This window comes from Hyperolius riggenbachi, chromosome 5, assembly GCF_040937935.1.
Source record: "Hyperolius riggenbachi isolate aHypRig1 chromosome 5, aHypRig1.pri, whole genome shotgun sequence".
In the NCBI taxonomy this organism is placed as follows: Eukaryota; Metazoa; Chordata; class Amphibia; order Anura; family Hyperoliidae; genus Hyperolius; species Hyperolius riggenbachi.
The window spans coordinates 330,482,245-330,506,430 of NC_090650.1; the positions used below are offsets into that span (position 1 = coordinate 330,482,245).

General features: G+C 46.2%; 1 protein-coding gene across 5 annotated transcripts in view; it reads right to left on the reverse strand.

Annotated features, from left to right (window-relative positions):
* Window positions 1–13,961, reverse strand: part of TRAPPC8 (trafficking protein particle complex subunit 8) — a 118,058-nt gene extending 104,097 nt beyond the window's left edge. For all 5 annotated transcript variants that reach the window (XM_068237314.1, XM_068237313.1, XM_068237312.1 and 2 more), the window contains exons 1-2: window positions 13,580–13,961; window positions 10,112–10,306 (exon numbers count right to left, since the gene is read on the reverse strand). In XM_068237314.1, coding sequence (XP_068093415.1) covers window positions 10,112–10,306; window positions 13,580–13,736 — 352 coding nt within the window. In that variant the 5' untranslated portion in view covers window positions 13,737–13,961. The remainder of the gene's footprint in view (window positions 1–10,111; window positions 10,307–13,579) is intronic.
* Window positions 13,962–24,186: the final 10,225 nt, after the last annotated feature.

Here is a 24,186-nt window from a genome sequence, read left to right on the forward strand (position 1 = left end):
GGCCTCCCAAACACCTACACAGTCTGCAATTAGTAAATAATGCTGCTGCAAGGCTGTTAACAAGCCAACCCCGTCATTGCCACATAACACCAAACCCTTCACTCACTCCAGTGGCTACGGATATAATGGAGAATTCTGTTTAAGATTGGCTTATTGACAAATTCTTGAACAATCTGGGCACTTGATACCTGAAGGATTTGTTGCAACTGCATTACACCCCCCACAATCTTAGACCAAAATGATCTAATAACTTGATCACCCCCAAAGTCCACCTCAAAACCTTTGGAGATAGAGCCTTCTGTCATGCTGTCCCATCACTTTGGATCTCCCTGCTACACCCAATGAGGTCATCTCCATCCCTGGGAGCATTTAAGTCTTCACTAAAAAGCCACCAGTTTAGTATGGCATTTATGAACTTCTGAGTATTTCCTCTGTAACATAGTCCTGACTGCGACCCTCTAGTGATCTGAGACATATCCTGCCTTGAATCTTATGGGAGAAAAGCGTTTTACAAATGTAAAGTTAGAATATTATGGAGGCTGCCATATTTATTTCTTTTTGAACAATACCAGTTGCCTGGCAGCCCTGCTGATCTATTTGTAAAAGTGTCTTATTTGTAGTAGCGTCTGAATAACACAAGAAACAAGTATGCAGCTTATTTTGTGAGATCTGAAAATGTTGGAAACACCTGATCTGCTGCATGCTTGTTCAGGGTCAATGGCTAAAAGTATTAGAGGCAGAGGATCAGCAGGATAGCCAGGCAACTGTATTGCTCAAAAGTAAATAAACATGGCAGTCTCCATATACCTCTTACTTCAGGTGTCCTTTAAGTTATGTGGATTAAACAACAAGGCTAGGTTTTACCTACACCGGATGCACACCAGTGAGTTCACAGCACATCCTGAATGGATAAACTGCTTCGTGCTGTGCAAAGCAGGTCAGTTTGGCGCCCGGGTGCTGCTGCGTAGTGCCTGATATCAGTGTGGCTATAGCTGCAATGATATAGTCTGTGCCTGCGTTGCTGTAATTCAGGTATTGGCAATAGCCAATTATGAATTAGGAGTCCAGAGGGGGAAATAATATTTTAAGCCGCTGGAAATTTCAGCCTCATAAGGGTGAGCAGTTATTCTGCTCGCCCTGCGCCCAACTGACAATGCGTACACCTGTCACGTGTCAACATGTTCCCACTACTCACCGTTGTATGTTAGTTCCGGTCCTGCGCTGCTGCTGCCACCATCGCTTGGCTCGACAGCTCAGGACACTTGGCCAGTATATAAATCATCAAACACCTGGCGGAAGCAGACTGCCATTGGATTGCAATAAGAATCCTGCTTAGCAACAGGGAGGATTCTCATTAGTCCACCACTCCCTGTTGCAGGGATTCTCATTAATTTTTTGCAATCCAATGGGAAGACTGCCTTTGCCGGGACTCTGAATTATATACAAAACAGTGTGACCCGTACAGTGGGGCCAAGTGGTGTGGCAGCAGCGTCAGAAGGCCTGAAGACACAAGACAGGCAAGTTGAGCAAGAACATACACTGCAATAAGCATTGATTTTGTCAGCACTCTGTGAATGATCGTTCAGGTTCCATTTGTGTTCCGCTTACCACAACAGATCAAAATGGAACAGTTGCAGGCTAATAAGTGTGCATTAAGCATACGTATAAAAGTGCCGCCGGGAGACTTGGGCTATACGGCTTTTCCTGCGACGTTAAATACTATTCCCACTCTAGGACCACGTGGATAGTGGGGAATGGTGTAATTTTTTCAGGGCTGTGGAGTTGGAGTAGCGCGCATAAAATGGTCAATAGAAGATCTCAAATAAAATGGTGCCGCCTGTCGCCAGGCGGCACCATTTTATTTGAGGTCTTCTATTGACCATTTTATGTGCGCTACTTTTTCGGGGTTCCCAGTGCACGGGCCCCGTATGTGAGTTTTCCTTTATCCTTGTTTTTAAATTGTTCTACTTGTTATGTAATAAAGACGGTTTACACTTAGATGTGCCGTAAATCTCTTTCATGTCACTATCCTACTGGACTCCCCTTTGGCAATTTTCTGCGACCTCAGGATATCTAATATATTCCGGAGGAATCTGTGGTGTGCAACATCGCTGGTTAAACGACACCATTTGAAAGTTCCGCGGACCATCTATCAAACTCGTTTACAACCTTATAATGTGGGTTGTTGGAATCTGGTAAGCCTTGCTTCTGTACCCTTTTGTTTGAAGATCCTGTATACCAGAAAATGACGAAAGCTGTATTACTATAGACCTGCGCTGACTTTATATATTCATTGCTTGTGTGGACTTTTGGACATTGTCCTTCTCGGCTGCGGTCGCCTTCTGCCTTGGCGCTGACACTTGTTCGATTATGCTATGTTATTTAACGGTCATCCAGAGACCACTTCTTAACCACCAGTAATGAGCTAAACTCAGCGTGCATATTCACAGCACAAGTGATGGGTGGTCAGATTGTGGCCAAATGTCTGTCAACTCTCAAAAATGTAAACCAGACTGTAGTACATGCCGACTCGTTTCGCTCACCTGCTGAAATACACAATGTTATTAGAAAAATGCATTGGGATCACTGTCTTTGTCACACATGCATGCAGGGCTGTGGAGTCGGTCCAAAAATCCACCGACTCCTCAGTTTAGGATTCCACCGACTCCGACTCCTCTAATTTGCATATTACAATTTTGTTGATTAACAGTATGTAACGTGAAATTCGTCTTAGCTGCCAACGCTTAGGAATTGTACAAGACAACTAAAGTGAGAAGGATATGTAGACTACTATATTTATTCCCTTTAGGCTAAAACTAGTCCTTGGTAAGAGTACTTGTAAAAAGGTACAGACCAGAACAAAGAACATCTATCAGGCCCTAGGCAATGTAACTGTGGGTACATGTAAGAATGATGTGCAGGTACTCAGAGGAAGAATCTCCTCATTCCCCTGCAATTACACATTCTTCATGCACAATCTGAACAAGGTTTATGGGTGACAGACAACACCTCTCTGTTCAATGTGCACAACATTCTCAGTGGATTCCCTGAAGCTCTGTGGGGAGTGCATATGTAGAGTATAGTACTACTGTGTAACAAAGTAAACCTGAGACAGATAAAATTAAAGTTTTATACATACCTGGGGCTTCCTCCAGCCCCCTTCAGGCTAATCAGTCCATCGCTGTCCTCCTCCGCCACCTGGATCTTCTGCTATGAGTCTAGGTACTTGAGTCAGTCTGGTGTAGTGCGCATGCACACACTCCGCCGCCGGGAGCATACTACACCTGCGCAGCACTATTGTGCAGGTGCAGAACGCTCCTGGCTGTGGAAGCGGCACGTAGCCAGACTGCTCTGACTGGCTGAATTACCTGGACTCATAGCAGAAGATCCAGGTGGCGGAGAAGGACAGCGAGGGACCGAATGGCCTGAAGGGGGCTGGAAGAAGCCCCAGGTATGTATAAAGCTTTTCTTTTAATTCGCCTCAGGTACCCTTAAATTCATACTCACCAAACCAAATTTTAACATATCAATTTATTTGATTTCATTGGCAAAGAGTGCATACATTTGCATAAACCAGCATCAATGCAGAATTATTTCCATCTCATTGACCATCTCTATTAGTGACACGGCTACACATTAGGCTTTATACTCACAGCATAGATGTTATTTCGTATATATAAGAGATTCCAGTGTACACATGTATACAGTCACAATCAGATGTGTATATCTGACTTTAAAAATATGGGGACTGCTTTATTGAAGCAGCACAAGTAACTCATTTTGATTGGTTTATTTCATTTTTGTGGACTGAACACAGCTATTACTGTATATATACACTATTTTTAATGACTATTATCTGAGAAATAGAACATTTTATCATATTTTCTATTTTAATTACAGTTACAAATTCATTAGGAGTCGGAGTCGGTGCATTTTTTCCCGACTCCGACTCCAGGCACCCAAAATTGCTCCGACTCCACAGCCCTGCATGCATGGGGGAAAGGTCAATTCCAAATGCAAGGATTTTCAAAGCTGATCATTATACGTTCCTGCTAAAAGTTTTTGTACTAACATTGTTTCGATAATTGCAATAGTATAAAATGAGTATGATAGTAAAACATGAAGACACAAGTTTGCCCCACGGTCACTCATTATGTATGTGTATACACACACACACACACACACACACACACACACACACACACACACACACACACACACACACACACACACACACACACACACACACACACACACACACACACGCTGCAGCAAAACATGCTCTCTGCAACATTGCATTACAAAATGCAAATACTGTAGATTATATCTTATATACTTGAGTATAAGAAGAGGTTTTCAGCACCCAAAATGTACTGGGGGGGGGGGGGGGGGGGAGGGGGGGGGGTGTCAGGTTTAGAATTAGCCTTGGCTATTACTTGAGTCACCCGGTGAGCCGGCCTCAGTACTGGTCCGAGGCACCGGACTGTAAACTGTGGAGGGGGCTTAAAGAGACACTGAAGCGAACTTATTTTGCACATGTTACCTTATAAGTCGCTTCAGTGCTCTCATAACAAGTAATCCACCGTGTCCCCGCCGCTAAACGAGGACTGCAGAGCCCCCAAATCCCTCTGCAAATATCCACGACCAACTTGGTCGTGGATTTTGCCTCTCTGTAAAGGAAGAGTGAGAGGGGCGGGGAGAGGCGCTGACGTGCCGTGATTGACATCAGGAGGGGCAGAGCTGAAGCTGAAAGCTCTGCCCCTTCCAGGAAATGCCGGCCAGATTGCCCCCCGGGGATTTGGGGGGTCTGCAGCTCTCGTTTAGCGGTGGGGACACAGCGGATTACTTGTTATGAGAGCACTGAAGCGACTTATAAGGTAACATGTGCAAAACAAGTTCGCTTCAGTGTCTTGGTACCTTGGCTTATATTCGGATCCGCTTGTTGAGTATATATGTTATAACATTTTCAAAATACACAATAGATGCAATACTAAAAGTAGCCACACAATGCAATATTTTATTTTTATTTTCAATGAGAGAAGATCAATTTTTGTGATGAATTGTAATATTTGGAGAAAAAAAAAAAAGCTTTGATCCATAATTCTAAAAATTGACAATCTATCCTTCAGCCTTTAATGTAAAGAACTGTACAGAAATTTCCGCCACTCCCGTTCGAGTTTTAGAAATTACAAAGTGTAATTTGGAAAGATTATTACCGGTATTATTATTATTATTATTGTGAGAAATCTGATCATACAACCAATCATTTTTATTGAATTGCCGTAAAATCTGATATTTTTAGTGTGTGGCCACCTCATGGGTAATTTCTGAAAGGTGGTGTACAGTGAAGATTGTGAAAGGTCACTGCGGATTTCTCAAATTTGAGGATTTTTCATTTAGTAATTTACCAGAGAAGTGGGGGGTAATAAATCAGTACATTGTAATTAGGGTTGCAACGGTATGAAATTTCACGGTACCATAACCGTCAAAAAAAATACCACGGTATGACTGTATTAAACAATTATTTGGACCTAGGCCCCACCCCCTTACATTAAATAATATGCCCCCACCAGCCAGTAATAGGTGGCTGCAGCATAGGTAGCCAGGGATAGGTGTAGCCAGTAATAGGTGGCTGCAGCATAGGTAGCCAGGGATAGGTGTAGCCAGTGGTAGCTGGCCACAGCATAGGTAGCCAGTGGTAGGTGGCCACAGCACAGGTAGCCAGGGATAGGTGTAGCAAGTGGTAGGTGGCCGCAGCATAGGTAGCCAGGGATAGGTGTAGCCAGTGGTAGGCGGCCGCAGCACAGATAGCCAGTGGTAGCTGGCCACAGCACAGGTAGCCAGGGATACGTGTAGCAAGTGGTAGGTGGCCGCAGCGTAGGTAGCCAGGGATAGGTGTAGCTAATGGTAGGTGGCCGCAGCATAGGTAGACAGGGATTGGTGTAGCCAGTGGTAGGTAGCCACAGCATAGGTAGCCAGGGATAGGTGTAGCCAGTGGTAAGTGGCCGCAGCATAGGTAGCCAGGAATAGGTGTAGCCAGTGGTAGGTGGCCGCAGCATATGTAGCCAGGGATAGGTGTAGCCAGTGGTAGGTGGCCGCAGCATAGGTAGCCAGGGATAGGTGTAGCCAGTGGTAGGTGGCCGCAGCATAGGGATAGGTGTAGCTAGAATTAGGTGGAGAGCCAGAGGGAGGGAGAGGGGAGTCAGGGGACAAATACTCACTTGTCAGAAGCCAAGTCCTCAGTCCTAAGTGTTCATTCACTTAGAGTGCAGAGACGCTGGGCGGGAACGAGCATCATTGATGACGCCAGCCCAGGACTCAGGAGAAGTGCTCTGCATAGTGCGCCGCTGGTGGGAGTCTGGGAGGCAGTCTTTGCGTCCAGCAGCCGCGTCCTCACTGGACGAGCGTTATATCCGGCACCTGAGAGCCGGCTCGCTGAGCGGTGACGGGCGGCGAATGTGGAAGCAGAAAAACCGGTATTTTGACAATGTGCATGGTATGATAACCATGCACATTGAAACTGCGATATATCGCGATACCGTTATATCGCGACAACCCTAATGGTAATGAGACGCCAATAATCCCAACTTGCATCCACTTGGAATTACGCTGAATTGCACGTTGCACACTCAGTATCTCATGGACCATTTCGAAGAAAAGAGATTTTTTTTTTTTTTTTTTTTATAAAAAGGCACCAAAAAGGTTTATACCAGCTATACAGATGTTAACCTCCCTGGTGGTATGATTGCTTCTAAATTTTAGGGTCTAAAAGCTGTGCAATTTTTTTCACAAGCTTTAAGATACTAAAAGCAGGAAAATATCATACGGCAGAGATATCTGTGGCAGATCTGCAAATAACTCACCTCCCCAGAGTCCAGCGCTGCAATTCTCCCTTCATCCTACCCCTGTAGAAACATCACCCGCAATCTCACCAAAGGGAGCAAGAGCCTCAGAGGACTGGAAGAAGAATGGCTGCCAGCATCTGGATCCCGGGGGTGGTGAATTACAAATGCTAAAGGGCCCTTTTCCACTAGATTGCGATGCTAAATTGCAAAATCGCAAATCGCTAGCAATTTTAAAATCGCTAGGGTTTGCTACACAACATAGGAATCGCGGTATGTAATGTCCACTACTGCGATTCATTTTTTATTAAAGCACGATTGCGCCGCGGAGCAATTTTAGCTGCAATTTTGCCATGCAGTGCATTGCATAGCAAAACTGCGATTGCAATCCCCGGGAAAAATTAGGACTTTGCTGAATCGCAATCGCTAGCATTTAGCGCAAACGCTAGCGATTGCTAGTGGAAAAGGGCCCCAACTGCAAGCAGGCTCTGCATACACCTACTACTGGCTGTTACCCCGAGTCAGGCTCAGGGCTACACTCTGAGCTGTGGATTTCTGGCCCAAGCCTGACTTGGGGTTACCACTAAGCTTCTAGATTTCACTATGTTTCAGCAAGAAAAGTGTTACAGACCACTGTAGCACAAAATAAATAAATAAATAAATAAAAAAAAGCTGCTGAGTGATCAAATATCCAGGCATTGGAATAGGAAGGAAACTTCTGATGTATTTTTAAAATAAAAACATTTACATTTCTCAAGCGGGAACACAAACACCGGGCATTACATAAAGCAAGAGCTTTTTAAAACACTGAAGCTTGGAAAAGTGCTTGCTGTGTGAACCAGCCTTTAGATCAGGCATGGGCAAACTTGGCCCTCCAGCTGTTAAAGAACTACAAGTCCCACAATGCACTGCAGGAGTCTTACAGCCACAGTCATGACTCAAAGGCAAATGCATTGTGGGACTTGTAGTTCCTTAACAGCTGGAGGGACAAGTTTGCCCATGCCTGCTTTAGATGCAGTAAGCAATTCGATTCCTTTGTGAACCGCCACGCATCTAAAAGGGAAGCCCCATCTACATTTAATGCTCTCACTCCTCAATTCATCTGCAAAATTATTGGAGAAAGAGCTGGGAAAATCAAGGTTGGCTTCCTTAAGGCCGATTTTACATTGGATTTGTGTGATGTGGTGCGAGAACAGCATATATGAAGTATTATATGGCCCTGCACCACGGTGCAGCGTCAGGGTCATGTGTATATGGCCGGCCCCCAGCTAGTGACATAATCCACACTGAGCAGGACGTACGTCATTGGTATTCCTGTCGGTCCACACATCCGTGCCGTGCTCCCGTCGTGCACACTGCCTCTGTCACACACTGACTTACATTACTGGATGATCTGTGCGGTAATGCATTGCAGATTTTACGTCAGAGCGGATCAAGAAAATTGATCAGAAAAAACGATCGGAAAGTAAATCTGCCAAAAAAACGAATTGTGTATTCCCAGCATTACTTTGTAATCACGGCACCTTGCGGTAAGAAAGGGTAACGCAACACAGGTCCACAATTCCAGTGTGCAAGGGGCCTAAAGGTCAATGCTTTCACGTTCCTGACTTTGCACAGCATTTATGCCTTAATTTTGTAATAATGAATACTCCAGGTTTGGTTAAATGCCTTGTGAGCAGGATTCCATACCAGATCAGACCCTCCACCATCAGGTAATATTTGTTTAAACAAGCACTGAAATGTTTAAATCCACCACTGTTTTAGTGACCCTCTTCATCCTTATATTTCTCCTTCAACTCCCCCCACCTCCTCCCCGTTTTTAATATCCTCTATATGAAAGGGGGGGGGGGTTCTGCAGAGTTACTTTTTATTCTCCTCAATCTGCATTTCAATCATAGGAGCTTGTCATCACCATTCTGCTCTAGTTCACCTGTGCTCTACTGGAGCAATGTCCGACTAAAGCACATAAGCACTAATGGTAGGATTTTAGGCTCTGCACAAAAAGTAACATCTATCTTAACTTACCACAGCCTTAAAGCTTTCTTGAAAGTACTGCTTGGTGATGAGGTTATGGGTGAAAAGCTTGTAGAACTAGCTGCCGACACAGTATTAGGTTTTGGGAAAAACGAATTCGGCTGTAGAGCTAAATTTGTTTACTGCCCTTTGGTGCTTCAACGGCGCTTTCTGCCCTTAAGATTTTGTATTGGGGTAAAAAGTGGTATTTAGGCTTGCAGCAGAACCGCAAGTAAAATCTCTGCATTGATAACACTAGTCAGAGATCTGCAATGTCCAGTGTCACAAATGCACCACAATAATGTGTATTTTTTTTTACTGAAAATAACTAAATTTCTTCCTTATTAAAAAATGTTATTGTTCTGGGTTGAGTGTGCCCTAGATGGGAGCATTCTGCACCTGCGCAGACTGGAGCGCGCAACCGGATTGTGCCGACTGGCGGACTTACTGGGCAGACTGTGGAGAGGATCCAGGCGGCGCAGGAAGACAGCTAGGGAAGCAATCAGCCTGGAGGGGGATAGATGAAGGCCAAGATACGTATCATTTCCTCTCTCCAGCTCATCTCAGGTTCCCTTTATGTTAATATTCCTTCCACAAAATTGGAGTATAAATGTCAAACTTAAGATTATTCTAAAACAAAATGAACTTTGCCTAGATGGTAAAACTACACAATTGCTTGAAAGAGGGCTGCAGAAGCACAAAGATTCAGACCCTATAGTCACACAACACGTTGGAAGACATCCACAGGAAAAGCACGGTCAGCTTTTTACGTCATCTCCATACTTACTGACACAACTTCCTTACTACTGTAAATAGTATTATTTAAATGAGAAATAAAAAATAGATTTTCTAACATCAAACCAGCGGCATAAGGAGTTTTAAACTTATGAAATTCATAATTATGGTGATTTAGCCTTACTGAAAAAAACAGAAGCATGAGTAATATGAAAGCTAGTATTAACAACTTCCTTGCAGATTTGGTTGTTGCACTAATGTGCCGACTCTACAACCTGTATGTCCAATTTTGTAACCAATTCAGTCATTTGACTGAACTATTTTATTTGCATTTTAATAGAGCATAATTTTAAAATGTGCAAAGTAGTGTCATTCTGGAGGTTCTCCTTACACTACTGTAAAGTGTAGAAATAAATGTTCCACTAACTTTATATCACAAGAACTGGCCTTTAGAGAAAAGGTGCAATGAAATGGTAAAGCATGCTTTTTTAATTGTACGTCTACATAAATGGTGAGCTTACCACTGATGTTAAGGTCATAGTCACCAGCTGTAATCACATTTGGTACCAAGCCCTCTGGAGGTTGGCTGCAAGAGACAACGTCATTCAGGTGTTTGCGGATTGCAGCCTGCAATGGTGGTTGAGTAACAATGCTGTTTACAGCTATTTTCAAGTTTTTAATCACATGAAGCTGATTGTTGGGATCCCGCATGTGAACTAAAAATAAAGAAAAGAAAAAACAAAACACAAGCTGGTCAGTTAGCTGTGGATTACAAGTTTTCAAGAGCTATAGGCATTGCTGACAAGCCATGTAGTTTGCATGACAAGCAAAACAGGCTATAGAATAAAGAAAAATGTTTGAGGTCTCGCATATATTGCACTTTGAAGCTCATTTACAAAAACAAGAATGTGCATTAGGTGGTCAGTTATCAAACACCAACAAATAAAGCTACGTACACACATGCAATGACTGTCGCCTGAAACAGCTGATAATGTCCGTTTCAAGCTGACGATTGTTATGTGTGGACAGCGGCAGACAATTGATATTGCTCTGCTTCAAGGACCGTTAAAGGATACATCCGAGCAACCTAAAAATAAAAAATACACGTATCTGGGGCTTCCTCCAGCCCCTGCCCGCTGTCCTGTGCCCTCGACACAGCTCCACTCCTCGCTGGTGGTCTGGGGTCCCCTTCGGCGCAAGATCCCCCACTGCGCATGTGCGATGAGAGCCGTACTGACATAATCCGGACTGTACTGCGCAGGCGCAGTACTGCCCAGATGACGTCAGTGCGACTCAGTGAGACACAAGCTGGAGCGCAATGAAGCCCGTCCCAATGCTCTAAAAGAATATTTTTGTAAGCTATGGAAACTCTCTCCCAGTAAAGACCTGGCCTTACATTAGACCCCTTGGAGTCACGATGAAAAAGGAATTCTCCCCAATGGGAACTGAGTAAGCAATAAAAGCCAGCTATAAGTGCTAACCCTTTCTAAATCTATATACCCCCCCCCCCCCCCAAAAAAAAAAAACTTTAGCTGAAGTTGGACTTTGAGCCCACGTGCAGTTCTAAGTCAATAGGTCATCTAAAGAAAATAATTTGCCTTATTAGCAAAACAATGTTTTAAATGAATCCCCACTGTGAGACAATTCACTCAGATTAACTGTCATTTTATAGGCCATTTTCCAACAAAGAAAGACTATTTTTGCATGTGGCTTCTAATGGGATGTCAGCAAGAATAAATTACTCAGAGAAGTGATCAGAATTTGCTTGGCATCACATCAGTCAAGGTAACAACTGAAATGCACTTTCTCACTTGCAGTTTGTGTTAGCTTGCTGTGTTTCAATCATTCCTGCATTTACTGCCCTACTCTCCCAAGTAAAAGAAAAGATATTTAGGGCCCTTTTCCACTAGCAATCGCTAGCGTTCACGCTGAACGCTAGCGATTGCTGAATCGCAATTACCGGCGATTCCCCGACGTTCGCGGCCGCGACTTTGCTATGCACTGCATAGCAAAATTGCGGCAAATATCGCTCCACCGCGCGTTCGCGTTCCCGGCAAAAACGAATCGCGGTAGTGGAAATGACACACCGCGATTCCTATGTTAAAAAGCAAACCGTAGCGTTTGTAAAATCGCTGGCGGTTTGCGTTTTTGCAATTCAGCCAGCGCTGGTGGAAAAGGGCCCTTAGTGACAGATCAGTACACCTATGAACGCCACATAGTAACAAATAGATTGAAACAGAAGCAGTTAAGAGTTTGCAAGGGACATGCATTAAAAAAAGTGGCATGTGAACCAATGCAGGTAGAATGGATGCGAGACGTGCCTAGCGATTACAGCGCACCACAGGCCGCCATGTAATTTGTAATTATGGTGGTGCAGAGCGTTTGCCTAAACTGCTTCAGTAATAGCCATGCACTGTTCACATCTGGTGGTTCAGCTGCATGCACCTGTGGTTTGTTATTGGTAATATAGATGAATGCATGGGGTTTAGTTTGGGTGCTAAGAGATCAGCGCTAGTCTACTTTAGGGGACCCAGCAGGAAACCTCATAAGGAAATTCAGACAGCGATTGAGTGGAAAGCAGCCTCTTCAATTGCTAGGTTTCCAATAGGTTGTAGGAAACTACACCCCTACTATTTGGCCAATCACTTGTGCTGTAAGAGGGTACTGTGATTGTGTTCCCTATGAGGTTTCCTGCTGAGCAATGCACACAGATCATAAATGCTGCAAGCCACAGGGAAGCACAGAGCAGCAAAGCTCCAGTCAATGCAAGTAAAGAGGTCAACTGACTCCACACTACAGCTAGAGATATTTGTATGCCAATGTTATCACTCATCCTATTAATGAACAGAGCGCCCAGGCTGCAGAGGGGAAGAAAGTGCAGAATGGAGAGCAATAGTCTGCATTACTTTTATGAGTATTTATGTAGCGTATCTGGTCACTTAACTGTGACCTTCAGAGGTGCTCACAATCGTATCCCCACCACGGTCATTTATTTAAGAATTGTAGTCTATGGCCAATGTATGTATAGTGTATGTAATGCAGTCTATGGCCAATTTAGGGAGAAAGCCAATTAACTTTTATGCATGTTTGTTGGATGAGGGAGGAAACCGGAGGGCCCAGAGGAAACCCACACAGCCACAAGGATAGTGTCCTGGCTGGGATTCAAAGCAGGGGCCCAATGCTGCAAGGCTACAGTGCTATCCACCACCATACTGCCCATAGCTTGAGGCTTTTAGTGTTAGCAGGCCCTTAGGGCTCATTCACACTAGAGGTGTTTTTGACCAAATTTAAGCGCTGACTTTTTTTTTTCTAAAACGCCCTGAAAGCAGCTACACCATGCCTCTCTATAGTGTCGTTTAGATTGGAGCATTCCTACGCGTTCCGCTCAGAAAAGCAGGGCATGGGCCATTTTTGCCTCAATGGAAGGTATAGAAAAAATGCAAACTCTCACAAAATCGCTTTGTGCAGCGATTGCATTTTTAAAAATACATTGCATCTATTATTTTCTGGATCAAAGAGTTCACTTCCTGACGTCAGGAAGTGAAAAATCAATCGCTCTGCAAAACCGCTTAGAAAATATAATATTGGTAGCTGCAATAGTTAGTTCCAAAACTCAATCTGCCCAACTAAGCAACCATGACAACAGAAATCCCCTGTACAGACAGCCCATGAATTCCCCTCTTCTTGCACAAGCTGTAGATACACATAGCAGAAGCCCATTTATATCTACAGCACTCCTGTGCTAATCCAATGACTGGTAGCAAGCTGTCAATCTCATCTGACAGTTTCAAGACATCATTCCAGTAAGGTAAACAAACTGGCATAACGTTTCCCATTAATCTCTGTAAATGCAGAGAACTGACAGTATTGGGTATCACTTTATTGTCAACAAGCGTGGATTCCCCGCAGCGCAGAGAGGCAGAGTAGCAAGGAGGGAGCAGGGCGCAGTTATTGCACAACCTACACGAGAGGTCACCCGGCCCGCTTACCCTCAGTGCTGAGGCTGCAGAAGGGCCGCAGCAGCTCGCAGAAGGACAGCTGGTTTTTCCGGGCGAGCTTCTCGGCCTCATCGCTGCAGAGCGCCGCCACCTGCGGTATGAGCGAGTCCTGGAGGAACTCCTGCACGGAGAGCAGGCACTGCGCCATCCCGGGCCTAGCCACACACCGACACTAGCCGCACAGCGATCACGGGCCCTGCATGGCCCTTCCTGCGCCTCGTACAGCCGCCGCTGCGCTCCACACAAGAGGAGTGTTGTTGTCTGTCACCCGGTGCAGAGCCGCTTCCTCCTCCCTCGCACGCTCCGCCCTCTCCCGTCAGCCGGTTTCAGCCTGTCACGTGACTTCCGTGCCTGTCACCAGACCTGGGAGAAGCGCGCTCCCCGGTCGCGAGCACGCTTCTTTTCCTGTGGCAGTTGTCCACCAATCGGAAGGGACGTTCTGCAAACGGCGTGACGTCACAACTGTTCAACTTTGTCTATCGAGTATTCTAGATTACTTGGCAAAGTCTGTTTGATCTTTGTACAGATTATTAGTGCTAGTGATAGTGAATGATTAGAGGGAACCTGAAGCGAGGGGTATTTTGATGCTGTCATACTGCCAGATTTATTCATTTTTTTTATTCAAACTAGAACTGAAAATGAAAAGTCAAAATAAACATACTTCTCATGTAGTGTACTTATCAATCCCTCCTGCGCCCTGTTTGTCCACTGTGATCCATGCATAGCTCCCAGTCCCAACTGTCCCTTTTTCGGAGGGACGGTCCCTCTTTGGGAGCCCTGTCCCTCTGTCTCTCATTCCTCCTCATTTGTCCCTATTTCAGGACTTTGTCCCTCTTTCTATGTAAATATATATATTTATCTACTAAGCAAGAAGTTTTGAATCAGGATGATACCATTTATTGGCTAACTTAGAGATGGATAAACAGTGAGCTTTCGACTTATAAAAAGCCTTCGTCGGACTGGTTCCTGACCAAAACTGAAAAACATAGCTTATATACACTGACATACAGAGGAGAAACATTCTTTAGCAAACATAAATGTAATTAGATGCCTTAACTGTTACTGAGGAGGCTTTCCCAGGCATCCTATCCAAATTGATAAGATCAATGGAATCCTCAACATGACATAAAGCAGACTCTAGTGATGAAGAGACATCGTAAATTCCGAATTCAAATGGTAACAGGGCTGGTTACATGCACCATTAATTCTAAGCTTAAGAGAATTGTGGCATTTAAAGCCAGCACCTGAAAGCAAATAAAATGAATAGTGACAGTGAATTCCATCTTACACAGCATATGGCACAAAAAAGAATGAAAAGATAGAAAAATTTAAATTAAAAGAATTGTGGCATTTAAAACCCATCGTACCAGCACAAGAAGTTAGAGTCCTTGTTTAAACCATCTTCTACAGTTTTAAACCAATGTATAAACTTAGTTTCTTGTGTTAGTCTCATGTTTCCCGATTTGAAGCCACCGACTAATACAGTGACTTCATGAACATCATGAACACCAGTGACTATATCCAGGAGGCACAAAGACAGTTGTCTAACACCATGCACTATGCCAAATTACAGGAGGACCCAACAAAAAGGTACAGGATGGCACTCAATAGGATGGTAAAGAAATTGCCCGTAAACACCAGGCTTCATGTACACACTCTTATCCCGGAAAAGCCGAGAACCGCCTGCTTTTACATGCTTCCCAAAGTCCACAAAGAGGGGAACCCAGGCAGGCCCATAATCTCAGGGAATGGAACTCTCACAGAGAATATCTCAGGGTGGTTGGAAAACATTTTGAAGCCTCTAGTCTGTAAAAGACCCAGCTACATACAGGATACTACACACCTCCTGAACCAACTGGCAGCCATTGGCCCAGTGCCTGGAGGCACCATTCTTGCCACTATGGATGTAGAGTCTCTGTACACCAACATTCCCCACAATGATGGTATTGCGGCCTGTGGCAAATATCTTCAAGGTTTGGGCACACCTATAAACTCAATTGCTGGACTAATGAGATTCGTTCTCACCCACAATTATTTCACTTTTGGGGAGGACCTCTATTTACAGCAAATGGGAGTGGCAATGGGCTCACGGTTTGCACCGCAGTACGCAAATCTCTTCATGGCAAAGATTGAAGAAGAATACCTGAATACTTGTCATATAAAACCCATGGCCTACTTCCGTTTTATCGACGACATCTTGATCATCTGGTCTGCAAGTGAGGAGGATCTTATCCAATTTCACAGGAACTTCAATGCCTTCCATCCCACAATCAAACTGAAATTGAGCTACTCTCACAGGGAGATAAACTTTCTTGACACCACCATATACATCAGAGAGAACAGCTTACAAACGTCCATGTACCGCAAACCGACGGATCGTCCCACATACCTCAGGTATGACAGTTTCCACCCCAAACATATAAAATATTCCATAATTTACAGCCAGGCAATAAGATGCAATCGGATCTGTTCTGACAAGTATGACAAAGACAAACACCTGGATTACCTGAAGAAGAATTTCATAAAACAGGGATACAATCCTCTAATGGCTGAGACCCAAATCAAGAAAGCTAACAACATCCCTAGGACTCAGCTCCTGGAGTACAAGCAGAGCCAGGAAGAGAGGCGTGTCCCACTGGTAGTAACCTACAACCCACGCCTGGAAATCTTAAGAAAGATTGCAAAAGAACTTCATCCTGTTCTACACAAGGATCAGAGACTGAAAAAGATATTCCCTTAACCTCCCCTCCTAGCGTTCCGACAGCCACCCAATCTTAAGCAGATGATAGTGAGGAGTGCCTTAAATAGGCAAGAACAGAATGGAACATTCCCCTGCCGAGGGAAAAAGTGTGGGACCTGTAAACACATCCATTCCACTGACAGGATACTAATACCAGGTACACAACAGGAATACAAAGTACAAGACACCTTTTCCTGCGACTCATCTAATGTGGTATACGTGATCATGTGTGCAAAATGCCCCAAAGGAATTTATGTGGGAGAAACAAGTCAACCACTGCGTGATCGCATGACACACCACAGATCTACTATTAACAGCAGGAAAAAGGATATTGCAAAATATACTGATCTCCCAATACCAACACACTTTTGTTTACCTGGACACAGTTTAAGCGATTTTCGCGTCACTGTATTAATGGGTGGCTTCAAATCGGGAAACATGAGACTAACACAAGAAACTAAGTTTATACATTGGTTTAAAACTGTAGAAGATGGTTTAAACAAGGACTCTAACTTCTTGTGCTGGTACGATGGGTTTTAAATGCCACAATTCTTTTAATTTAAATTTTTCTATCTTTTCATTCTTTTTTGTGCCATATGCTGTGTAAGATGGAATTCACTGTCACTATTCATTTTATTTGCTTTCAGGTGCTGGCTTTAAATGCCACAATTCTCTGATGGCCCATACTCACGAGGGACTTTTGTCGCCTCAACACGCGGCGCGCGCGTGTTGCGGCGACAGGTCGCCCGTGAGTATGGGCCGTCGCACGCGAGCGCCCCCGAACTGTCGCCCGTCGCTATGTCGCCATGCGATTGAAACTTTCAATCGCATGGCGACAGTCGCCGCTGCCCCCCCGCCGCAACTGTCGCTAGTCCGCGTGAGTACGCGGACTAGCGACAGCAACCTCCATTGAGGTTCACAGACCTTCCGGTGAGCTTCCGGCGGGGGGAGGAGGAACGTCAGCGACAGCTTCCGCCTTGCCGCTGGTCCCTCTTCCGCATGTGTACGCGGAGGGACCTGGCGAGAAGCTGTCGCCGGCCTGTCGCCCACACGCTCACGTGTGCTGGCGACAGGCGAGTTTTGCAGCCCGTGAGTACGGGCCTTTAAGCTTAGAATTAATGGTGCATGTAACCAGGCCTGTTACCATTTGAATTCGGAATTTACGATGTCTCTTCATCACTAGTCTGCTTTATGTCATGTTGAGGATTCTATTGATCTTATCAATTTAGATAGGATGCCTGGGAAAGCCTCCTCAGTAACAGTTAAGGCATCTAATTACATTTATGTTTGCTAAAGAATGTTTCTCCTCTGTATGTCAGTGTATATAAGCTGTGTTTTTCAGTTTTGGTCAGGAACCAGTCCGACGAAGGCTTTTTATAAGTCGAAAGCTCACTGTTTATCCATCTCTAAGTTAGCCAATAAATGGTATCAGTGGCGTAGCTACAAACCTCTGGGCTCCGATGCGGAATCTGGATGTGGGCCCCCCACGGCAATAACAGCCCCCCTCCCCCGGCAACACCCGACGCACACACATATCCAAATCCCTATAGCCAGCTATAGGTCCCCCCAGTATAGGTAGCCAGGCATAGGGAAGCCAGTATAGTTGCCCCCGGTATAGGTTAGCCAGGTAGGTGCCTCCAGCATAGGTAGCCAGTATAGTTGCCCCCAGTATAGGTTAGATAGGCAGGCGCCGCCGGTATAGGTTAGATACTGTAGGTGCCCCCAGTACAGGTTAGCTAGGTGGGTGCCTCAAATATAGGTAGCCAGAATAGTTGCCCCCAGCATAGGTTAGATAGGTAGGTGCCCCCAGTATAGGTTAGTTAGGTAGGTGCCTCCAATATAGGTAGCCAGTATAGTTGCCACCTGTATAGGCTAGCTAGGTGCCCCGAATACAGGTTAGACAAGTAAGTGCCCCCAGGTTAGATAGGTAGGTGCCCCCCAGTATAGGTTAGATTAGGTAGCTGCCCCCCAGTATAGGTTAGATGAGGTAGGTGCCCCCCAGTATAGGTTAGGTTGCTGCCCCCCAGGATAGATTAGGTAGCTTTCCCTCAGGATAGGTTAGATTAGGTAGCTGCCCCCAGGATAGGTTAGAGTAGGTAGCTGCCCCCAAGAATAGGTTAGAGTAGGTAGCTGCCCCCCGGGATAGGTTAGAGTAGGTAGCTGCCCCCCAGGATAGGTTAGAGTAGGTAGCTGCCCCCCAGGATAGGTTAGAGTAAGTAGCTGCCCCCCAGGATAGCTTAGAGTAGGTAGCTGCCCCCCAGGATAGATTAGGTAGCTGCCCCCCAGGATAGATTAGGTAGCTGCCCCCCAGGATAGATTAGGTAGCTGCCCCCCAGGATAGGTTAGGTGGGTAGCTGCCCCCCAGGATAGCTTAGAGTAGGTAGCTGCCCCCCAGGATAGATTAGGTAGCTGCCCCCCAATATAGATTAGGTAGCTGCCCCCCAGGATAGATTAGGTAGCTGCCCCCCAGGATAGATTAGGTAGCTGCCCCCCAGGATAGATTAGGTAGCTGCCCCCCAGGATAGATTAGGTAGCTGCCCCCCAGGATAGATTAGGTAGCTGCCCCCCAATATAGATTAGGTAGCTGCCCCCCAGGATAGATTAGGTAGCTGCCCCCCAGGATAGATTAGGTAGCTGCCCCCCAGGATAGGTTAGATTAGGTAGCTGCCCCCCAGGATAGGTTAGGTGGGTAGCTGCCCCCCAGGATAGCTTAGAGTAGGTAGCTGCCCCCCAGGATAGATTAGGTATCTGCCCCCCAAGATAGATTAGGTAGCTGCCCCCCAGGATAGATTAGGTAGCTGCCCCCCAGGATAGGTTAGAGTAGGTAGCTGCCCCCCAGGATAGGTTAGAGTAAGTAGCTGCCCCCCAGGATAGCTTAGAGTAGGTAGCTGCCCCCCAGGATAGATTAGGTAGCTGCCCCCCAGGATAGATTAGGTAGCTGCCCCCCAGGATAGATTAGGTAGCTGCCCCCCAGGATAGGTTAGGTGGGTAGCTGCCCCCCAGGATAGCTTAGAGTAGGTAGCTGCCCCCCAGGATAGATTAGGTAGCTGCCCCCCAATATAGATTAGGTAGCTGCCCCCCAGGATAGATTAGGTAGCTGCCCCCCAGGATAGATTAGGTAGCTGCCCCCCAGGATAGATTAGGTAGCTGCCCCCCAGGATAGATTAGGTAGCTGCCCCCCAATATAGATTAGGTAGCTGCCCCCCAGGATAGATTAGGTAGCTGCCCCCCAGGATAGATTAGGTAGCTGCCCCCCAGGATAGGTTAGATTAGGTAGCTGCCCCCCAGGATAGGTTAGGTGGGTAGCTGCCCCCCAGGATAGCTTAGAGTAGGTAGCTGCCCCCCAGGATAGATTAGGTATCTGCCCCCCAAGATAGATTAGGTAGCTGCCCCCCAGGATAGATTAGGTAGCTGCCCCCCAGGATAGATTAGGTAGCTGCCCCCCAGAATAGGTTAGATTAGGTAGCTGCCCCCCAGGATAGGTTAGATTAGGTAGCTGCCCCCCCCCAGGATAGGTTAGGTAGGTAGCTGCCCCCCCCCAGGATAGGTTAGGTGGGTAGCTGCCCCCCCCCCAGGAAACGTTAGGTAGGTAGCTGCCCCCCCCCCAGGATAGATTAGGTAGGTAGCTGCCCCCCAGGATAGGTTAGGTAGGTAGCTGCCCCCCCAGGATAGGTTAGGTAGGTAGCTGCCCCCCCAGGATAGGTCAGGTAGGTAGCTGCCCCCCCAGGATAGATTAGGTAGCTGCCCCCCCAGGATAGGTTAGGTAGGTAGCTGCCCCCCCAGGATAGATTAGATTAGGTAGATGCCCCCCAGGATAGGTTAGATTAGGTAGCTGCCCCCCCCCCCAGGATAGGTTAGGTGGGTAGCTGCCCCCCAGGATTAGGTAGGTAGGTAGGTGCCCCCCCCATAATGAAGGGGGGAGCCGCAGCTGCGGGGAGGGCAGCCCGACCTCTCCCTTCCTTCCTCTCCCCGGGCCCCCCCCCCCCCCCCCCCTTCAAATGCAGAGTGCGCGGCGCATGGAAGCGCTGTAGTAGGCAGAACTCACCTCCGTCCCTGCGCCGCTGGTCTCCTCCCGCTCTGTATAGATGTTGTTACACACTGCTTCCTGTTTAGCCGGAAGCAGTGTGTATCAGCATCTATACAGCGGGAGGAGATCAGCGGCGCTTGGAACGCAGGGACGGAGGTGAGTTCAGCCTACAGCGCTTCCGTGCGCCGCGCACTCTGCATTTGAAGGGGGGGGGGGGGCCGGGGAGAGGAAGGGAGGGAGAGGTCGGGCTGTCCTCCCCGCGGCTGCGGCTCCCCCCTCCCAATAGCGTGCACGGGCACTACAAAAAGACATGGGCTCCCCCGGGCCCCTCCCCTGCCTCTTCAGGAGCCGGGCCCGGTCGCCGTGGCGACCGTTGCGACCACAGGCCCTACGCCCCTGAATGGTATCATCCTGATTCAAAACTTCTTGCTTTTACTCATGGCTAACACGGTACAACACTTTACTGCTTCTACTTTATTTACTAAAAAGTGTGTTTGACTCTAAACGTTATTCACATCCTTTAAATTGATATGTTACTAATTTTAAAATGTTAATATGAAGGAAAATGGACCAGGATAGAAAGGACCAATGTGGTTTGAATTATAAAACAACACATTTTTCTCATGAAATTTTTATGGTATCCGTGACTAGGGTTGTGACGGGGGTGTGGTCATGGGCGTGGCTTAAGTGTCCCTCTTTCTCATCTCAAAAAGTTGGGAGGTATGTCCATGGAATTCTCAGTCCTTTATTTTGAAAAGTGCCATTACCCCATAACTGTTTCGTGGTTAGCACACTGTTGAAAAGAAAACATACTTATCTAAGGAGAGGGAAAGCTCTGGGTCCGATAGTGCCTTCCCGATCTCCTCACGGCCCGTGTTCTCCCACAGGCTCCCCCGTTAGTAGTCTACCACCGAACGGTCGTAGACCTCTCTTCCGCTTTGGGTGGGCTTCAGAAGCACTTGGGCTCCCGAACACGGGATGCTCCGCACCGCGCACACGCGAGCACCCTCTCTTGCATGTGTGCAGTACAGAAATACATGTCTTTGGGAGGACTCGGGCTCCCAAAGACTTCCAAAGTCTCCCGCAGCAGGAGATTTGAACAGAAAAGTCTGCGGGGGAATGAGGGGACCATAGGAAGAACAGGAAGGCTCTATAGGACCCAGAGCCTTCCCTCTCCTTAGGTATCTGTTTTTTGTTTTTATAATGGCTTCATATTTACGCATTCCCTCTCCTTAGGTATCTGTTTTTTGTTTTTAAAATGGCTTCAAATTTACTTTAAACTGTAATATCGCCCACTTGAGCCATAGGGAAACATGGACATTACCTTGCTCATCAGTTGTCCTTTTAGTTACAACTGACAGCAACTGCTGTATTTCAGTTTTGACAAAATCTTGTCAGAACTGTAAGGAATTGTAAAAAGAAAATGATGGGCTTGATTCACCAAGCAGCGCTGCTAAAGCAGCGCAGCTTAATGAGCCGTAGTGCGCCCTAAGCACACCTGACATAGTACGCGCTGCCATGTAAGGAGTGTGCTTTCCTTAGTTACGCGCATTCCTTCCTTAGCAATGTGTGTAACATTAACTGCAGGTAATGTAAATTAATACAGTAGCGGCCATGAGTAAAGTATCATGGCAGGGCCACCCACAGTTAATGTTACGTGCATTGCTTCGCGCATTGCTAAGAAAGTAATGCACGTAACTAAGGAAGGCACACTCCTTACGTGGCAGCGAGCACTGCAATGTAAGGCGTGCATAAGGTGCACTACGGCTCATTAAGCTGCGCTGCTTGATGAATCAAGCCCGATGAGCCTTTGAGAGGAACTGAGGGGAGGCAAGTATGTAATATTGTATTCATTTGCAGGTACACCATGTGTTTATTTTAAATAGTTTTACTCGGTTCAGGTTCACTTTAAATAGTACTAGTTGCCTGGTAGTCTAAGTCCCGGTTCACAATGGCAGCTAAAATGGTTCATTTATCAGATCATAGCGGAACAGATCCTAATGGATGTAAACAGATCCGATGATACCCCTCGAACAAATCAGTTTGGGGAGGCTGCAATAATACCAGAGCGATGGACTCGTCGCATTAACTGCTCTCTAATAGAATTAAACAAAAACTGATTTGTTTCACAGATCAATTTTTATGCGGATCAGTTATTGATCCGTCCAGTGTGAACTGGGCCTTATACTGGGACCGGGTACATATGATTAAATTTCCCATGCAATCGACGGGTAATCTGACGGGAAATTGTATCGTGTGTACATGTCCAAACTGCTCCCGATTGATAACGGGATAGAATTTCCCATGATAACTTTGGAAAATCGATCAAACGGGAGCAGGTTGGAAGTAATTGCCCAACTCCTGTCAATCAGCTGGGGAATTGCATTAGCAGAAAACTCACACATGAAACCAGCATTCGGCTAATCTTGTCAGATTTTTCACAGAAACATCTGATCTCAGATCTGCATGCTTGTTCGGAGCCTATGGCTAAAAATATTAAGCCTGGTACACACCATGCAATTTCCCGTCGGATGGGTCGAATTGATTATTTCCTGCGGGTCCAAACTGCTTTCCGATTCATTTTCTGATCACTTCTATACAAAATTGGTAAAAATGATTGTAATTCATATCGGACCTGTTGGAAATAATAATTTTGACCCGTCTATCTGACAGGAAATTGCATGGTGTTTACCAGTCTTTAGAGGCAGAGAATGAGCAAGACTGCCAGCCAATTGGCATTGTTTAAAATTAAATGAATTGGTCAGCCTCCATATCACTTGGAGGAAACTTGAGCTAACCATTCATTTGCTCATTTAAAGAGTATGTGTAGTGACAAAAAAGTGCCACAAGGGGGTAATTACGGTATCTCTGGGGGGGAAAGCCTCTGGATACTAATGAGGCTTCCCTGGTCCAGTGTGCACCTCGCACAGGCTCAGTACCTACCTTCTGCTCGGGCTCCGGTGCAAATAGCCGAACCCAACCAGGTCCACTGTACTGCACAGGCACTATTTTAAAATGATTAGAAATACAAATTTGCCTTCACACTTCATTCATACTTGTGGATGATTACAGTGGGTCCAGGGGTGTAGCAATAGCAGCTCCTATGGGGCCCTGGAGTATAGGGGGCCCAGGTGGTACTTAATATTTGCACCATTAACTTTCTTGTGTTTCTGCACCCTCTGATTTTGTCCCAGTGCCCATGAACTAAGTGCAGTGTAGATTGCAAGAGAATGTAAATTGCCCAATTTACATATATCCATAGGGTAGGGACAGATGCCTCCATCTGAGGGCCCCATGAAAGTTTTGCTATGGGGCCCCATGATCTCTAGCTACGCCAATGAGTGGGTCTGATGTGAGTGTCCATAGCACAGCCTCTTTGTTCTTACCACTCCATTGTGGCAGGCTGTTTCCTCCAGTAGGGAGCTCTGTCCCCCAGTAGCAGCAGGTTTAAGCCAATGGCAGGCTCTGCCCCAATACTAAATAATAATAAAAATACATTTGCATGTCTAGGAGCAGTTGTATACAGAAGTAACTGCATAGGTTTGTAACTTTCTACAAATTTCCCTTATCTTTCTAACATGTACAACATGCTTACAGGGGCCTAACTAGGGGAAGGAGCCCCTGTGACTGAGGTGTTGGAGGGCTCCAACTAGAGGCCTGGATCGGGCAGGGAACCCCCGGAGTACCCGAATTGTGTTTCAGGTTTGGGTACCCATTTTGATTTTAATCGGGTTGTGGGTCGGGTGCGGGTAAGCGGGTCTGAGGGTACCATATTCACCAGAAAGTGGGTTGCATGCGGGTAGCGGGGCTGCAGGTCGGGTGCAGGTCTGA